General features: G+C 44.5%; 1 protein-coding gene across 1 annotated transcript in view; it reads right to left on the bottom strand.

Moving 5' to 3' along the window:
• The window catches only part of ANO4 (anoctamin 4), a 310025-nt gene that overhangs the window by 286554 nt on the left and 7230 nt on the right, over positions 1 to 16241 (bottom strand). The window contains exons 2-3 of the mRNA XM_070410904.1: positions 8223 to 8306; positions 3807 to 4058 (exon numbers count right to left, since the gene is read on the bottom strand). Of these exons, the coding sequence (XP_070267005.1) occupies positions 3807 to 4058; positions 8223 to 8306 (336 nt within the window). The remainder of the gene's footprint in view (positions 1 to 3806; positions 4059 to 8222; positions 8307 to 16241) is intronic.

The following is a 16241-nucleotide window of genomic DNA, read 5'->3' as shown; positions in this document are numbered from 1 at the left end:
CGAGAAGGCACTCTGCAAAGTTGTTGTCCTACAGGGTGTGGAACGCAAACGCAGTGTGCAGTAAACCAAATTCTGGGCTGAGAGTGCCCCAGCAACAACATAACCCATGGCCGAAGGTAGAATCACATGGCCCCATGAGGAATCGGGCTCCCTTCTCTCTGGTTTTGGGGTGCATCATCCGAGAACCACTGCTGCCAAGTCACTGCAGTTTGGCAGCTTCTGAGTTGAGTGTCTGCCTCCTGGTGGTCAGTGCATATCATAGCAACTGGTTGGACAGTCAGACACTTAGCATGTTAGCCTTTTCTATATATAGATTTCTCCTTTTTGCTTCAGTTACTAGGAAACTCAAGCTGTACTTATTTTTAAAAATATGTTTTTGTTGATGAGAGAGAGAGAGAGAGAGAAAGAAACATCTATGAGAGAGAAACATAAATCAGCTGCCTCTTGCATGCCCCCTACTGGGGATTGAGCCTGAAACCCCAGGCATGTGCCCTGACCAAGAATTGAATGGTGACCTCCTGATTCATGGGTCCATGCTCAACTACTGCACCACACCAGCCAGGCTGAATAAATTCTTTTTTTTAAAGAATAGTTTATTGATTTTTAGGGAGAGAGGATGGGAGAAGAGAGAAATATTTATCAGCTGCCTCCTGCATACCCCCTACTGGGAATCAAGCCCACAACCCAGGCATGTGCCCTGACTGGGAATTGAACCAGCAACTTCTCAGTGCACAAAACAACCAATTGAGCCACACTGGCTAGGGTTGGATGAATTCTTAAACATAAGAAAACTCAAACAATCAATAAGTAATAGTATAGCTATTTTGTGCCTACAACTTATCAGCTCCTCCACATCAGACCTGCAGTTTATGCAGAAGAAAGAAAGCTTAGAAACATGAAGGGATGTATGTCTAGCAAAGTCTGGAATTCATAGGATATTCTGATACACTTGCACTGACTTATCTCACCCCAGTTTTATAGCAAAAAAAGCAACATATAGTTTTTTCATGTGTAAAGAAATACTAAAATTAACTTTATTTTTTTAAAAGCAAAAAGAAATGAAACTGGAAACTTTCACACAAAAATACATATTCAAATCCATAATTCCTGTAAGAACTCAAATAAATTTAATAATTGACCTACATATAATCATAATTGAAATGTACAGAAGCTATACTGGTATCTAAAATTTTCTATAATAAAATACCACATGCTTGGGTAATGCCATCCTTAAATATTCAGGCTTACTTTGTAAGTATACGAATAATAATAACACCAGTTGCTTGGGAAAATTCAATATTTTATTGCCAGTGGAAGGTCCCAAGGAATGAAGAGAATTATGGGCTTTTGTTTTTGAAAACCTACAAGTTAAAAAATAGAAGCGTCTTCCAAAAGTCAAAGTACAGTGTTCTATGCAAATAAAAAAAAAAAAAAGCTAACTGCAAGGGAAAGGTGGTGAAATGTTCATCTGACAGCTGCCATTTCACACACTTCTTTGTCAGGAAATGTCATAACCTTTCAGCAACCTCGGCCAAAGGTAGCACTTTATTTCTCCAACTTCAGATTTTACAAAACTTTTAAAGTAAGCAGAGTCAGGTTTCCTTCGCGATTACATCAAAACCCAGGAGATTTCAAACCTTCATTTGGAAAAATGTTCACACCCTCCATCACGATATTTCTGCTCTCAGACTAACCCTCAACAACGACAACCAGAAAGATGGTTAGTTTTGCCAAGACAGGGCTGATGGTAAGCCAATGTCCCCCAGTGCTCTACAGTATCAATCTCTTGGATTCCCATCTAGCCATCTAACCAGATACTGTGGAAGGAGTCCCCCAAGGTGTGAATGGGAACCTCAAGAATCAAAATCCCAGGATGGGATGAAGCATGCAGACTGCTGAAACTCGCTCTGTGCCATGGACACAGCATCCCCTGGGGGCAAGCCCAGGAATCTTCATTGCTAACAAGTTCAATGGGAGACCAATCTGCTGCTTTTCCAGATTGCTTTTGGGAATCTAAAACTTCTGCAACATCACTGGCTCACCCCTAGATGGCAGCATCTGTGAATTATTGAGGGGCATTGTAATGCTGAGAGTCAACATTCAGAGACTGATCTCCAGAACAGGAATTACACAATGGACTTGGCTGACTAAGCCGTTATCTCTAAGTGCTATAGCTACAGAAGAAAAACATGGCCGAATGGATTTGACATCATTTAAACCTCCAGCTCAGACTTTTTATTATAAACATGATTAACTGCCTATCCTTGCATAGAGAGGTAAAACTTTCTGTAACTCATTTAAACTATAATGCAAATTATAAATTTGTTGCTGTTGTTAATCCTCATCCAAGGATATTTTTTCCCATTGATTTTCAAGAGAGTGGAAGGAATGGAGAGGGAGAGAGGGGTAGAAAGAGAGAGAGGGGGGAGGGAGTGAGAGAGAGAAAAATGGATGTGTGAGAGACACATCGATAGGTTGTCTCCCGCACATTCCCTGACTGGTGCTGGGGATCGAATCCACACTCAGGTACATGTCCTTAACCTGGAGTTGAACCCAGAACCCTTTGGTGCATGGGCCAATGTTTCAACCACTGAGCAACGCTGGCCAGGGCAAAAATTATAAAATTTAAGGCGAGCTGTTATAAGCAGTTTTCTTGCCCTAGGTGTTTAAGTCATAACTCCCAAGGATCACACAGAGCAGCAGTCAGCAAAGATTATCTGCAAAGGCCCAGATAGTATACATTTTAGTTTTTCCAGCCCAGATGGTCTGTGTCACTACTCACCTCTGCTGTTGTCACGTGAACGCAACCATAGACAGCACATAAATATATAAGTGAATGTGGTGGTGTTCCAATAAAATTTTATATGTGTATACTAAACTTTGACTTTCATATACCTTTCAGGTGTTTCAAAATATTATTACTCTCTCAATTTTTTCCACTGTATGATCTGAATGTTTGTGTCCTTCCCGAAATTCATATGTTGGAACCCTAATGCCTGATGTGAAGGTATTAGAAAGCAGGGCCCTTGGGAGATGCTTAGGCCATGAGGGTGGTGCCCTCATGAATGGGATTAGTGTTCTTATAAAAGAGACCCCACAGAGATCCCTCACCACTCCTGCCGTGGGAGGACACTGTGAGAAGTCTGAAACCCAGAAGAAGGCCCTCATTCCGCTGTGTCGGCACCCTGACCTCCAACGTGCAGCCTCCAGAACTGTGAGAAATAAACTATCCAGTCTGCAGTATTTTGTTATAGCAACCTGTATAGATGGAGACACCTATCATTTCCAAAAAGTAAAAACTATTCTTAGTTCTTGGGCTAAACTAAGCAGGCTGGATGTACCCAAGGGCACTGATGTGCAGACCCCTGCCATGGATCAGATTGATGGAGCAGCATGAATTGGTAGTAACTAAGGTATTCAAAAATGACTTTCGGAGGACTTTTTCTAATACAACTGTTTAATACAAGATAGATACCTTGTCACTAAATAGAGGATTAGAGAAATTAAACAAGCCAACCCAAAGTCAAGTGACAAATCTTGGGATTCTGATTCAGGGTTGATCTCTGTCATTTTACCAAACAGAATGAGGTCAAATATAGACTTAGGTCAAATATTTATGTAAACATCCAACCTTCCTCCTGTCACAGCCAAGCTATTCATATGGGAGTTGGGGGGTACAGGGAGAAATGTGGGAGTCTGTAACACCACACAAGCAGAAACACAGATGCAATCTGGTCAGCAGGCAAATGAGAGAACCTTAAATACACTGCGTCCTGAATCTCCAACAGGAAGCCAACTCTCCTTACCTGTCGTGTCTTGACTCAGGGTCTCCTGGCTGCTGCTGCTGTAAGAAGGCACTGGAGTGATGGACAGTGAAGCTGGGCAAGACAGAGGCGTGGCCAGCTCAGTCTTGCGGGTGAGGGACTGGTGATACACGGGGATGCCTGCATCTTTGGAGACGAAGAGAGGCAGATCTGATGGGACAGTAGGTCTGCCTTGGGCATATGGATTTTTCCAGTGGGTCACCCCAATTGCAACAGGCCCAGAAACGTCATAACCTAGAGAGACAAAACACATTAGGTCAGGAGCAGCAATGGAAGCCTCACACTGTGGTGGTTTCTATATATCCCATCTGTCTTATCTGTGAGTCAAATCAAATAGCACTTGAGATAAGGATGCACGTTACTTTACAAATACACAGGTTAAAATCATCACACTTGATGGATCTTGTTCACTTATTCAACATACATTTATTAAGCACATACTATGTGCTAGCTGCCCAGGCTGTTCCCTCAAGGAGCTCAAAGGAGATTAAGCTCTAGTAAAGGAGATTAAGACTTATCAATACCTGAAGGCTTACTATGTGCAGCTAGACACTTCGCACAAGTGATTCTAATCCTTATAGCAATTGTACAAGGGGACTACCTCTCACTATTTAAGTTTTACGGATGAAGAGACTGGATCTTGCCCTAGCCAGTCTGGCTCAGTGGATAGAGTGTTGGCCTGCGGACTGAAGGGTCCCAGGTTCGATTCTGGCCAAGGGCACATGCCCAGGTTGCGGGCTCGATCCCCAATGGGGGCATGCAGGAGGCAGCCGATCAATGATTCTCTCTCATCATTGATGTTTCTATCTCTCTCTCCCTCGTCCTTCCTCTCTGAAATCAATAAAGAGATTTATTTTAAAAAAAAAAAGAAAAGAAAAAGAAACTGCATCTCAACCTGCCCCAGGTCAAGCAGCCAGTAAGGGCCATAAACAGAACTGGAGTCCAGATCTGCCTGACTCCAAAATCTATGTTTTCTCCCTAAACTGCAAGTAACTTTACAAAGCAAGATTAAAGAGTTTAAAAGTAGGAAATACATTTCCTTCCAAGATATCAGGGGAGAGAGCCTTCTTAGGTAGAAGGACTAGGTCATGGAGTAGTAGCATGAACTTGACCTTCTAGGCAAAGATTGCAACCTACTGGCCAGATGGACAGATCTGTTCTGCAGATGTGCTTTAGTTTGTCCACACTTACTTAATTTGAAATAAAACTCAAATAAAAATTCACAACAATAAAATTTTAGAGAAAAATCCAGCTTTCTAGCTTCTTTGGAAAAATCTCTTTATATTCACCTACAGATCAAGCAACCCTGGACCGTATCCCCACATGACAACTGTCACCTGGAGTAACCAGAGCAGCCACCTTCTGACGGTGCCTGAGTCTTGCGTGAGCAAGGGCTCTGGAGCCTCTGAAAATATTCAGCGAGAACACAAATTCTCCGTGTTTGGATCTGCGAGGAGCCAGAGCCGCAGTAGAAGACCGGAGTGAATACCACGGACCCAGGACCAACCAGCCTGAGCGTGTTTGCTGGACTAAACCTCAGATGTAAATTTGTTTGTTTTGTGTGATCAGTGCTCTTGGATCTCCCACACCTGCTAAGAGTGAACTGGGCCATAGAAATGAAATTCCAGAATGCTCCCTTTAAATCGATGTGCCATTAAATTTTTATTCAAAAGCTGAAAACATATTACTTTCAATTTACACCAGAGAATCCTCTTAGAAGAAGGAGAATTGCAGGACCATGTTGTCCCTTGCCCGGCTGCTTTATTCAGAAACTCAAATCCATCTTTTCTTTTCCCAGGCCCACGCTCCTGGGGATTCATTACTCAGAACAGAGCCCAGTATGAAAGTGTTATCTTTAACATTCCCCAGGAACTCTGGACTCTCCACAATGTCAGGTTTTATCACTTTTTAAATAAAATCAGAGCTGATTTCTAGCATATACTTAATTTTTAAAAGGTATTGTTCACATTACTAACAAGCCTTTTTTTCTTTTAGCTTAGGAAATTACCACATCATTTACTCCAGAAATGGTGTCCATTAGCAAATATTTTAACCCATGTTATTGATACAAATGAGCTATAGTAAGATCCATATAATTGTTGGAATATAAACAGATCAGCCTAAATGTAAAAGTTGCAATGAGGTCAAAGTATTTTGCGAGGATAACCACCCACCCAGGGGGAATAGCTGGTGTCTAAGTGTCCCAGAGGCAAGTACAGGAATGTCCCATTCTCCCTCACCACCATCCTGTCTCCACTGGGGAGTGCAGTCTTGGCTCTCCTTTGAGTTCTCTCACCCACTAGACCCAAAATCATAAAGAGAAACATGTAAGGAACGCTCAGAATTGAAGGCTGTCTTGAGAAAGAATGATGTTAATTAGCTATAAAGTTCTTAAATCTCCCATACATGGGTAAAATGGGAGTTTACTCCCAAAAAATAAGGACTAAGCTAAGGGTCTCCTGGATAAACAGAAAGATTTCAGAAGGAGTCATTTTTCTGTTTCTTGAACTTTTTGGCAACTCTGCGTTATGCAGGACGTAGGTTCCCACAGGAAGTACGTTAACAGGAAATCCACAAGTGAGCTGTTTTCTTCAATGGAATCCTTCACAAGTATTACACTTCTATGTGAGATGACTCTTCATAAGAAGGACCGAAGTGCAGGAGATGAAGGAAAACAAAAGGAGCTTTTACAAAAGGACTCCTTGGATGGTCCTGCGATCAGTCCTCCCCCAGGACTTGGAGTCTGAGGTTGTTCATTACTTTCTACTTTTACTATAAATATTGCAAAAGTGCTGTGTGCTGAACAGACTGTGGGCATTGAACACTGCCTGATGCCTCTGCAGAATCCACCTGCTCTTATGGATCCCAACAGGGTAATATTTTGTTTGGGGATTCATCCCAACACCACTCAGCCATGTGACTCAGGGCAAGTGGACTCACCCTTGTCTCCTGCAACATGGGTCTAAAGATAACCCCTGTCAATGATTGGTTCAAGGAGGAATGGTCATGTGAGGCTATTGGGAAAATAATGCTGATAGACTTGCTCGATGCAGAGTTGCCACAAACCTTCAATTTGTAAAAAAACACATTATCTGCAAAGTGGTGTAACATGAACTTTTGAAAAGCAGGGACTGCCTGTACTGGTTTACACGTATCCTACACCACCATGGGTAAAATGTGCTTGTGTTTGTCAAGGGCAGACCTACATTGAAATCTCGGGCGTGTTCATTCCTGGCTGGGTGGCAAAGAGCAAGTTTCCTCGCCTGTAAAACGGGGAAGTAGCAGCATCTTCCTCACAGAGTCCTGATTAAGTAAAATGATGTATGTCAAGCACCAAGAGCAGTTGGCAAATAGGGAGAACAAATGAATGTGGCTGCAATTAGCATCAACATTTTTTTTTCTTCTAAAGCGGTGGCCAAGATTCTGAAATCTAGAAAAAATTGAAAGGACATGGAAGGGAGAGGATGTGTTCCACAAACAGGAAAGTAGCCAGGGTCACTCTTCCCTTTTTGACCAAAATAATATATGTTTAAAGTGGAGTAGGAAGGCAGCCGGCAGCTGGGAGAGAGTGTATGGTGAGCACGCAGTGTCCTCCCATCTCCTGGAAAGGTCTCTCATCAAAAAGGGGAGGGACAGCCCTAATCGGTTTGGCTCAGTGGACAGAGCGTCGGCCTGCGGACTGAAGGGTCACAGGTTCGATTCCGGTCAAGGGCATGAACCTTGGTTGTGGGCACATCCCCAGTAGGGAGTGTGCAGGAGGCAGCTGATCGATGTTTCTCTCTCATCGATGTTTCTAACTCTCTATCCCTCTTCCTTCCTCTCTGTAAAAAATCAGTAAAATATATTTTTTTAAAAAGGGGGTGGAGGCACAGAAAACAACGCACCCCAGCTGCAGACTTCATGTTTCTGAGAAGTGAGGGGACAGGGCCGCTGGTACACACAATGTAGCTAGCATTTGATAGCACTGATTTGTTGTTACTGTATGCATACATCTGCATTTCTCATATATTGCATGCACACTTCTCATACACACTTATGGGAAATAACAGACGTTTTCTATTTACCATGGTGATATAAAATTTCTTTTTCAATTACATGAATATAAATCTTAAAAGATAAGCCAGTTTTAATATAAAGAAAATGATGAAAAGCTGGGCAAACCGGGATTTTTAAAATCTCTCTGAATCACCCTGCCTCTGTCCACTTCTATGTACATGCAATAAGGATACACAAGAGGGCGCCCCAGCAAGGTGTGTCCACAAGCAATTGCTCTGATTCTGAAAATAAATGCTCATGATTGCATCTTCCACTCACTCCTTCCTTAGCCTCCAAATTCCCCACTATTCCAGGCAATAATAACTGTCATAAAACAAAAAAAAACCAAACACAATTTCTTACCTATGGTGATCTGGCTGACACAACTGTAGTAGCTGCCCGTGGTTGTGGTGGAAAGGTTATAACTCCCACTGCTCACATCTTTGTCTGTTAAGAAAATAAAAGAGAAGGTCACATATTCTGGGAGACACCATGAGCACCATGTAACTATGTGACTGCTGGTAAATAAACCAGTTCTCTGTGTCTCATACTCATTCAGCCATCATGCGTAGGGGTTGCTAGGCACCAGGCACTGGGACCCTTCAACAAACAACCCAGACCACCCACACAGACAATAACAACAACAGTTATTCAGTATTACTAGAGGCCCGGTGCACGAAAATTCATGCACTCGGGGGAGTCCTTCAGCCCGGCCTGCACCCTCTCGTAGTCCGGGACCCCTAGGGGGATGTCCACCTGCCGGCTTAGGCCCGCTCCCTGGGCCTAAGTTGGACATCCTTAGCACTGCCGAAGAGGCAGGAGAGGCTCCCGCCACTGCTGCTGCACTCACAGCCGTCAGCCCGGCTTGTGGCTGAGCAGAGCTCCCCCTGTGGGAGCACACAGACCACCAGGGAGCAGCTCCTGCAGTGAGCATCTGCCCCCTGGTGGTCAGTGCATGTCATAGTGACCTGTTGTTCCCGGCCATTCCACCTTTAGGGTCAATTTGCATATTACCTTTTATTATACAGGATTATAATGGAGGCTGAAGAGCACTGGGGAGAGGAGCTCAGGGTCAGATGAGAGAATTACCTGAACCAGACTAGAGGTATCAGGTAAGGCTTCCTGAAGGAAGTGACATCTAAACAAAAACCTAAAGGTGCACACTATCTGACTAAACATAAGGGGGCTAAATGGAGGAAGAAAATCCAGGCAGAGAGCTATCGTCATGTCTGGAGGCTCAGAGGCCACCACCACCTTGTGACTTGGCAGCTGAATGCATTAAAAAAAGGAGAGGTAAGCAGTGGCCAGACTACAAAGTGTCTAATAAACCATGTTAACAAGTTTGGATTTTGCCTAGAGAGCAGGATCCCATTTTTATTTCAGAAAGATCACTTTGTGGTGACATGGAGAACAGGGGAGGAGGGCAAGATGAGGGGCAGAAAGATGCCTATGGGACAGTAAATTGAGAAGCGACAGTGGCAACAGTGGCCAAACCATGAGAGAAGTGAAGTGGAGACAGAGAAGTGGATGTGACTCCCTTCGAGGCTAAAAGGACAGCATACCACACGGGATTCCTCACTACTGAGAGCAGGAAAGGTTCTAGACAGAGGGGCCAAAGAATCACAAATCTCACATTTACATAACATCTCAGCAAGTTCACCCACATCATCTCATGCACCAGGTAAAACAGGGCAGGCCCCACCCACACCTGAGATGGAAAGGCTGAGACTCGGGTGCTGAGGGCCTCGTCCAGGTCACACTACAGCACATGGCAGAACCGCGCTCAAATCGAGACAAGAACTGCTTCAATTGTTTCTGAAACATGGCAGGGCATAAATACCTTCTTTTGCAATATCAAGATAATCCATAAGATCATCCTATCTAATAATAGAGAAACATGGTAATTAACCGTTAACTTCGCTACCCTTCCCATGGGCTAACCAGCGAGATATGCAAATTAACTGCCAACAAAGATGGCGGCCGGAAGCCACGCAGCTGAAGCGAACATGAGGCTTGCTTGCTCCAGTGACAGAGGAAGCCAAGGTTCCCCGCCTGCGGCAGCCCAGCTCTGAGCTCCGGATGCAACAATGTTGCAATCATAGAAGCTAAAAAAAACCCAGAAACCTGCTTTCAGCCGCCAGCAGGCTCAGAGCTTAGAGCGCCAGTGATGGCAACAGGGTTTCAATTATAGAAGCTAAACAAACCCAGATACCTGCTTTCAGCAGCCGAGGTCTCGAGCTGGAGCCGAGCCTCAGAGCTAAAGCCGGCTCTCAGTTCCAGTGACAGCCATAGAAGATAAATCCCAGAATTAAAAAAAAAGAAAAAAAAGAGGCTGGGAGCTTCAGTCGCCTGCCAGCCTGAAAACAGCCCTCAGCCCCTCACCCAGACTGGCCAGGCACCCCAGTGGGGACCCCCACCCTGAAGGGGATGTGACCAGCTGCAAACAGCCATCAGCCCATCATCCAGGCTGGCCAGGCACCCAAGCGGGACCCCCACCCTGATCCAGATCACCCTTCAGGGCAAACCAGCCAGCCTCCACCTGTGCACCAGGCCTCTATCCTATATAGTAAAAGGGTAATATGCAAACTGACCCTAACAGCAGAAAGACTGGTCAATATAACACACACTGACCACCAGGGGGCAGACGCTCAATGCAGGAGCTGCCCTCTGGTGGTCAGTCGCTCTCACATGGGGGAGCTCTGCTCAGCCACAAGCCAGGCTGATGGCTGCCAGTACAGCGGTGTGGTGGGAGCCTCTCCTGCCTCCTCAGCAGCGCTAAGGATGTCCGAGTGTAGCTTAGGTCTGCTCCCTGCTGGCAAGTAGACAGCCCCTGAGGGCTGCCGGGCTGCCAGAGGGATGTCTGATTGCCAGCTTAGGCCCAATCCCCTGGGGAGCAGGCCTAAGCCAGCAAGTGGTCACCCCCGAGGAGTCTCAGACTGCGAGAGGGCACAGGCCGGGCTGAGGGACCCCCTACTCCCGAATGCACAAATTTTTGTGCACCGGGCCTCTAGTCTAATATAAAACACTACAGGTCAGAGACATAGAACCATTACAGTAATGGTTGCAAAACTGGCCTGAAGGAAATAAATATTTTATGTTCTGTGATACTGGAAAAACTGTGAAGCTCTGATCTACAATGGTGAAAATTGTACGTCTGAGGGGGAAATAATAATGACAAAAAATTAGTCACATGCACTCAAAGAGAAAGCATTTCTGGAAATATAGAGATTCGATTTTAAAGGGAGATGACGTGGGTTGGTAGAGAAGATGGTTTCACAGGTGAACATTCTGAGGAGGAAAGAATTGGAGCCCCTGGTCAGAGAAGGCAGGACATGGGAGTCATCGGCAGGGGCGTCTGTATGTGCTCACGCTGGAAGGGAGATGGAAAGTATCGGACAAAGCAGATGGGGAGCCAGAGGGCAGAAAACCAGCAATGGCCCTCCCTGGTCACATCAAGGCCACTGCAGGTCCACAAACAGGGGGGGTAACATGCAAAAGAATACTTTTAAGCTATTTTGACCTGGGAAAAATAATTCTAGCAAATGCATGTGGCCCACTCCTCCTCTAAGAACTACTCCCAGTCCACTTCCACTTCCTGGGATGTTTCCTGAGTACGAGCCCCTCCCACCCCCACCCCTCCCACCCCACAGCGCTGAGCAGGTGAGGTTGCACAGGCAGGCCTTGGAGATACAGCAGGTTCGGTTCCAAACCACAGCAATAAAGCAACTAGCACAAGAAAGCAAGTCACACAAACTTTTTGGCTTCCCAGTGCATCAAAAAGCTATGTTTATAGTATACTATAGTCTATGATGTGTGCAATACCATTATGTCTAAAAAAAAATGTGCATCCCTTACTTTAAAAGTATTTTATCACTAAAAAATGCTAACCATCATCTTAGGCTGTTGGAAAATAATGCTGATAGACTTGATCAATGCAGAGTTGCTACAAACCTTCAATTTGCAAAAAATGCAATATCTGCAAAGTAGCGTAACATGAACTATGAAAAGCAGGGACTGCCTGTACTGGTTTGCATGTACCCAAACCATGTACTTGTCAAGGGCAGACCCAGGTGTTAGTCAGTGTTGTCATTTAACACTGTCCCTGGCATAAGGCAAATCCTCAACACATGTTCATTGGTTGAAAAAAAAGAAAAAAAAAGGAATGCCTGAAATTAAAGAATAAACAAATAGCCATTCCTTCTTCCTACTAGTTATCATTTCAATAGAGGATGCTGGGCTGGGAGTCAGGAGACCTGGGTTTGAAGCCTACTCTTTGAACTTGGCAGAACGCCACTTTGCTTTTATGAAAGACCTACATTGGTACCTGTTTTCTCTAATCAAAAGGAACACAAAGAGGATTTTTGTTGTTAAATGAATGGCCATTGTTTCTTCACTTTTCTCCATTTTGCTTTTTCCTCCTGAAAATGGTGACAATAATGCTTATCTCACTTTTTTGGGGGGTGGGGAGGGGTAGCGGCAGGGAAGATGGGGTATGGTTAATAATTCAGCTACACAAAATGCATAGTTAGCAAATAATTCAGTATATATTTGTGGAGTGAGCTGAATCAACAATTTCCAGACCTAAAGCATTTCACACTGCTCTAACTACTATGAAGTCGTCATTCCTTATTCTCTTTAAATACATCACTCAGGATCTGTCCTTGAAAGAATTTGGAAGTGAAGAGACCTTCAGGGACAAGGTCAATGGCATCAAAGGTGGAAGTGAAAGAGAGAAGGTGGAGGGGGGGATAAAAAGGAAGGAGAAATTGATTGAGATTTACAAGCACAGAAATGCCTATGGATGGGGAGAAGAAGAAAACAAATGAGGTAGAAAAACGTACTGAGAAATTAGTAATCAACAAAGAAGCGGAATGCTTAAATTAGGAACGAACGCCCAGGAAGAGGCTGTGAATAAATTTGAATGGCAAAACTACTGAAACGTGAGTCATATCTGAATGGTAAAACTAGGGTGTAATTTTGGTGTCGATAATTCAGAAAGACTCAGAGGCCCTGGTCAGTTTTTCTCAGTGGATAGAGCATAGGCCCAAGGACTGGAGGGCCCCTGGTTCGATTCTAGTCAAGGGCAGGTACCTCGGTTGCAGGCTCAATCCCGGCCCTGGTTGGGGTGCCTGTGGGAGACAACCAATCAATGTTCTCTCTCATATGGAAGTTTCTGTCTATCCCTCTCTCTCCCACTCTCTCTAAAAACTCAATGGAAAAATAGCCTTGAGTGAGGATAAACAACAACAAAAAAGACTCAGAGAACAAAAATATAAAGACATGTGGCAGCTACATACCTGGTGACTCTGAATAAAGGAAGGTGTGTCCTCTCGAAATTAAAACAAAAATGCTAGATTTGATAGGAGAGCTTGAATATCCATTTAATCCTTTAGGAACCAACTGAAGTTAATTTTTTAAAAAGCGGGTAACTAGTGGAAGCACTTGAGACTCTGAATGAGATTAATACACTTAGAAAACTCCGGAGTCAGTATTTAGATTAGACACCCGGTTCCACCCTCGGGCACAGAATTTCATCTCTATGTGGCTCCATCTCCCACGTGCACAACGGGAATAATAAAGGCACCTCCTTATAAGGCAGCACATAGAAAGTGTTCATTTAATGCTGGCTATTATTTTTATGTTATACTTAGAAAGACCAAGGATATCCATAAAACGGACTACTCTACAGCAAAGACAATGAAGTAAAGCTATGCAAACTATTATGGACATACCTCACCATCATGTTGAATGAAAGAGACAACACAAAACAATACATGGTTCCCTTTATGAACATTTCACAACAAAACTATAGTCTTTTCTGTTTCTTTTGTTAATCCTCAAGATATTTTTTCTATTGTTTTTTGAATGGCAAAACTATTGATGAGTGGAGAGGAGGGGTGGAGGGGGAGGGAGAGAGAGGGGAGAGAGAGAAATATCAATGTGTGAGAAACACATCCTTGATTGCCTCTCAGACATGCCCTGACCAGTCCAGGGATTGAACCTGCAACCCAGATACGTGCCCTTGCCCAGGAATTGAACTCATAACTCTTCAGTGCATGGGCTGACATCTGGTGGCAGTGTGTACTCTATCGCCGTGACGAATCACCACATTGTCTGTGGCACCTACGAGAACCTCATCCACGTGTGGGACATCGAGTCCAAGGAGCAGGTTCGGACCCTGACAGGCCCAGTCGGCACTGTGTATGCCCTGGCGGTCATCTCGACACCAGACCAGACCAAAGTCTTCAGCGCATCCTATGATCGGCCTCTCAGGGTCTGGAGTATGGACATGATCTGCACACAGACCCTGGTGCGTCACCAGGGCAGTGTAACTGCACTGGCCGTGTCCCAGGGCCGGCTCTTCTCAGGGGCTGTGGACAGCACTGTGAAGGTTTGGACTTGCTGACAGAATCCAGGCCAGGTCTTGGCTTCTTCTGGGCCCACCGTAGACCTGTCTAAACCAGGCTGGTCTTGGGGTCTCTGCCTGCCCATTAGGGGATAGGCGGGCAGGCTCACCTGGCCAGGCACTGTCCTGATCCTGCACCCGGCGAGTCTCCCTCTGTCTGGCTCTGTCATCATTGCTGCCAGGACAGTGCCCAGACCCTCTCTCTACACTCCAGGTATAATGCTTGCCCGGTCCACCCTCCATCTCCATTCCTGATGGACTACAGGACTTTTTTACTCACCTTTTCTATTGTTTTTAGACTGTGCATAGATTTGATTACTTCTGATTGAAATAAAAGCTGCATAGACAAAAAAAAATCACTGAGCAATACCGGCCAGGAAAACGAAACTATGTTCTTTTTTTAAAAAAATATGTATTTTTATTGATTTCAGAGAGGAAGGGAGAGGGAGATAGAGATATAAACATCAATGATGAGAGAGAATAATTGATCGGCTGCCTCCTGCACACCCCCATAGAGCCCACAATCCGGGTATGTGCCCTGACCCGGAATCAAACTATGACCGCCAGGTTCATAGGTTGACGCTCAACCAACCACTGAGTCACGCCAGCCGGGCAAAACTATATTCTTTACAGATGTATACAAGGAAGGTAAAAAGGGAAAGAAGAGTAACACAATAGGTAGCACCAAAGTCAGCATGGTGGCTCCTTTGGTGGGAAAAAGGCAGCAGGACTATGGAAGAGCAGGGAGAGTGTAGGGTGGGCTCTGCAGTGCTGGGGGTGTTCTATTTCCTGATCTAGGTGGTGGTCACATGATCACAGTCACTATATAATTCTTTGTTAAATTACAAGTGTGCCTTACCCACCTGTCTGTATGTAAATTAAAGTGCACCACTTTTTTTTTTTTTAAGAAATAAAGAGGGGCAGAAATCATGGCAGGGCAAACCAGAAATGTAAATTCTGAAAAAAATAACCAAGGAAATGAGATGGCGGTAGAATTAGAAGACACTAGCTATTGAGCACTTTCTCTTTGCCAGGCATTGTGCTAAGCATTATTTCATTTGCATCCACTATTTCACCTCAGCTCCAAAACCACTCACACGTCAGGTAGCTATGATTATCCCACCATACAGGAGAGGAACGAGGCCCACAAAGTCGAGGAACCGGCTTGGAGGCACACCTCTGAAAAGTCACAGCTGGAATTAAAACCCAGGTTTGCCTGGGTTGCACCAGGCCACTATTTGAGAAGAGAGGCAAAGACAGAAGGAGGACAGATGAATATCGCAGGCTGGGGTAGGTGGCTTCCTGCTGTACGCGGTGCTACCTCGCTGACAGTCTTTTATCTGATGTGCAAAGCACTGCGGTTCTTCAGGGAACAAGACAGACATCATCTCGTGTGTGCTTTTTGTCTCAGAGCCTTTTTCATCTAACATTTAAAAAGCTACTCCACCTTCATTTCGGTTACTACGTATCTGCTTGCGGTAAAAGATATAAAAATATACAGCAAGCAAATACCAAAATAAAGGTGGAATCGCTTTACTAAAGATAGAAAGGGTCAGTAAATAATGATAAAGGGTTCAGGTTAAATTCTTCAGGAAGATATTTTTTAAATGGACCTTGACTTTCTTCTTTATATTGTGACTGAAATTCATTCACTCAAAAATCACTGACTGCCTACCACCCAGGGTAGACGTGGGGTGGCCCCAGGTAGGAACTGGTGCTTTAGGAGGTCTCTCTAAGGTGCTAGAAAGTGTGTTTCCCCTCACCAGACAAAAACAGATCTCCTTAATTCTACAATAAGGACGATAAACACACTATTTTGCTATAGGGCTTCCTCGGTTTTCACAAAACTTTTGCATTTGCTCTTTCATAGGATTTTTGCAACAGCACAAGGAGACAAACAGGGCAGCAATAGCATCCTCTGTATCTTCCACTGGACCTGAGCTACATACACCCAAACTCCTGGAGGTCAAGGTCAT

The sequence above is a fragment of the Myotis yumanensis genome, unplaced genomic scaffold, assembly GCF_028538775.1.
Source record: "Myotis yumanensis isolate MYYU_CA2020_CCGP unplaced genomic scaffold, mMyoYum1.0.hap1 SCAF_3, whole genome shotgun sequence".
Lineage (NCBI taxonomy): Eukaryota > Metazoa > Chordata > Mammalia > Chiroptera > Vespertilionidae > Myotis > Myotis yumanensis.
Note: the sequence above shows the minus strand (reverse complement) of the source record. Positions and strands in the feature narration are given on the sequence as shown.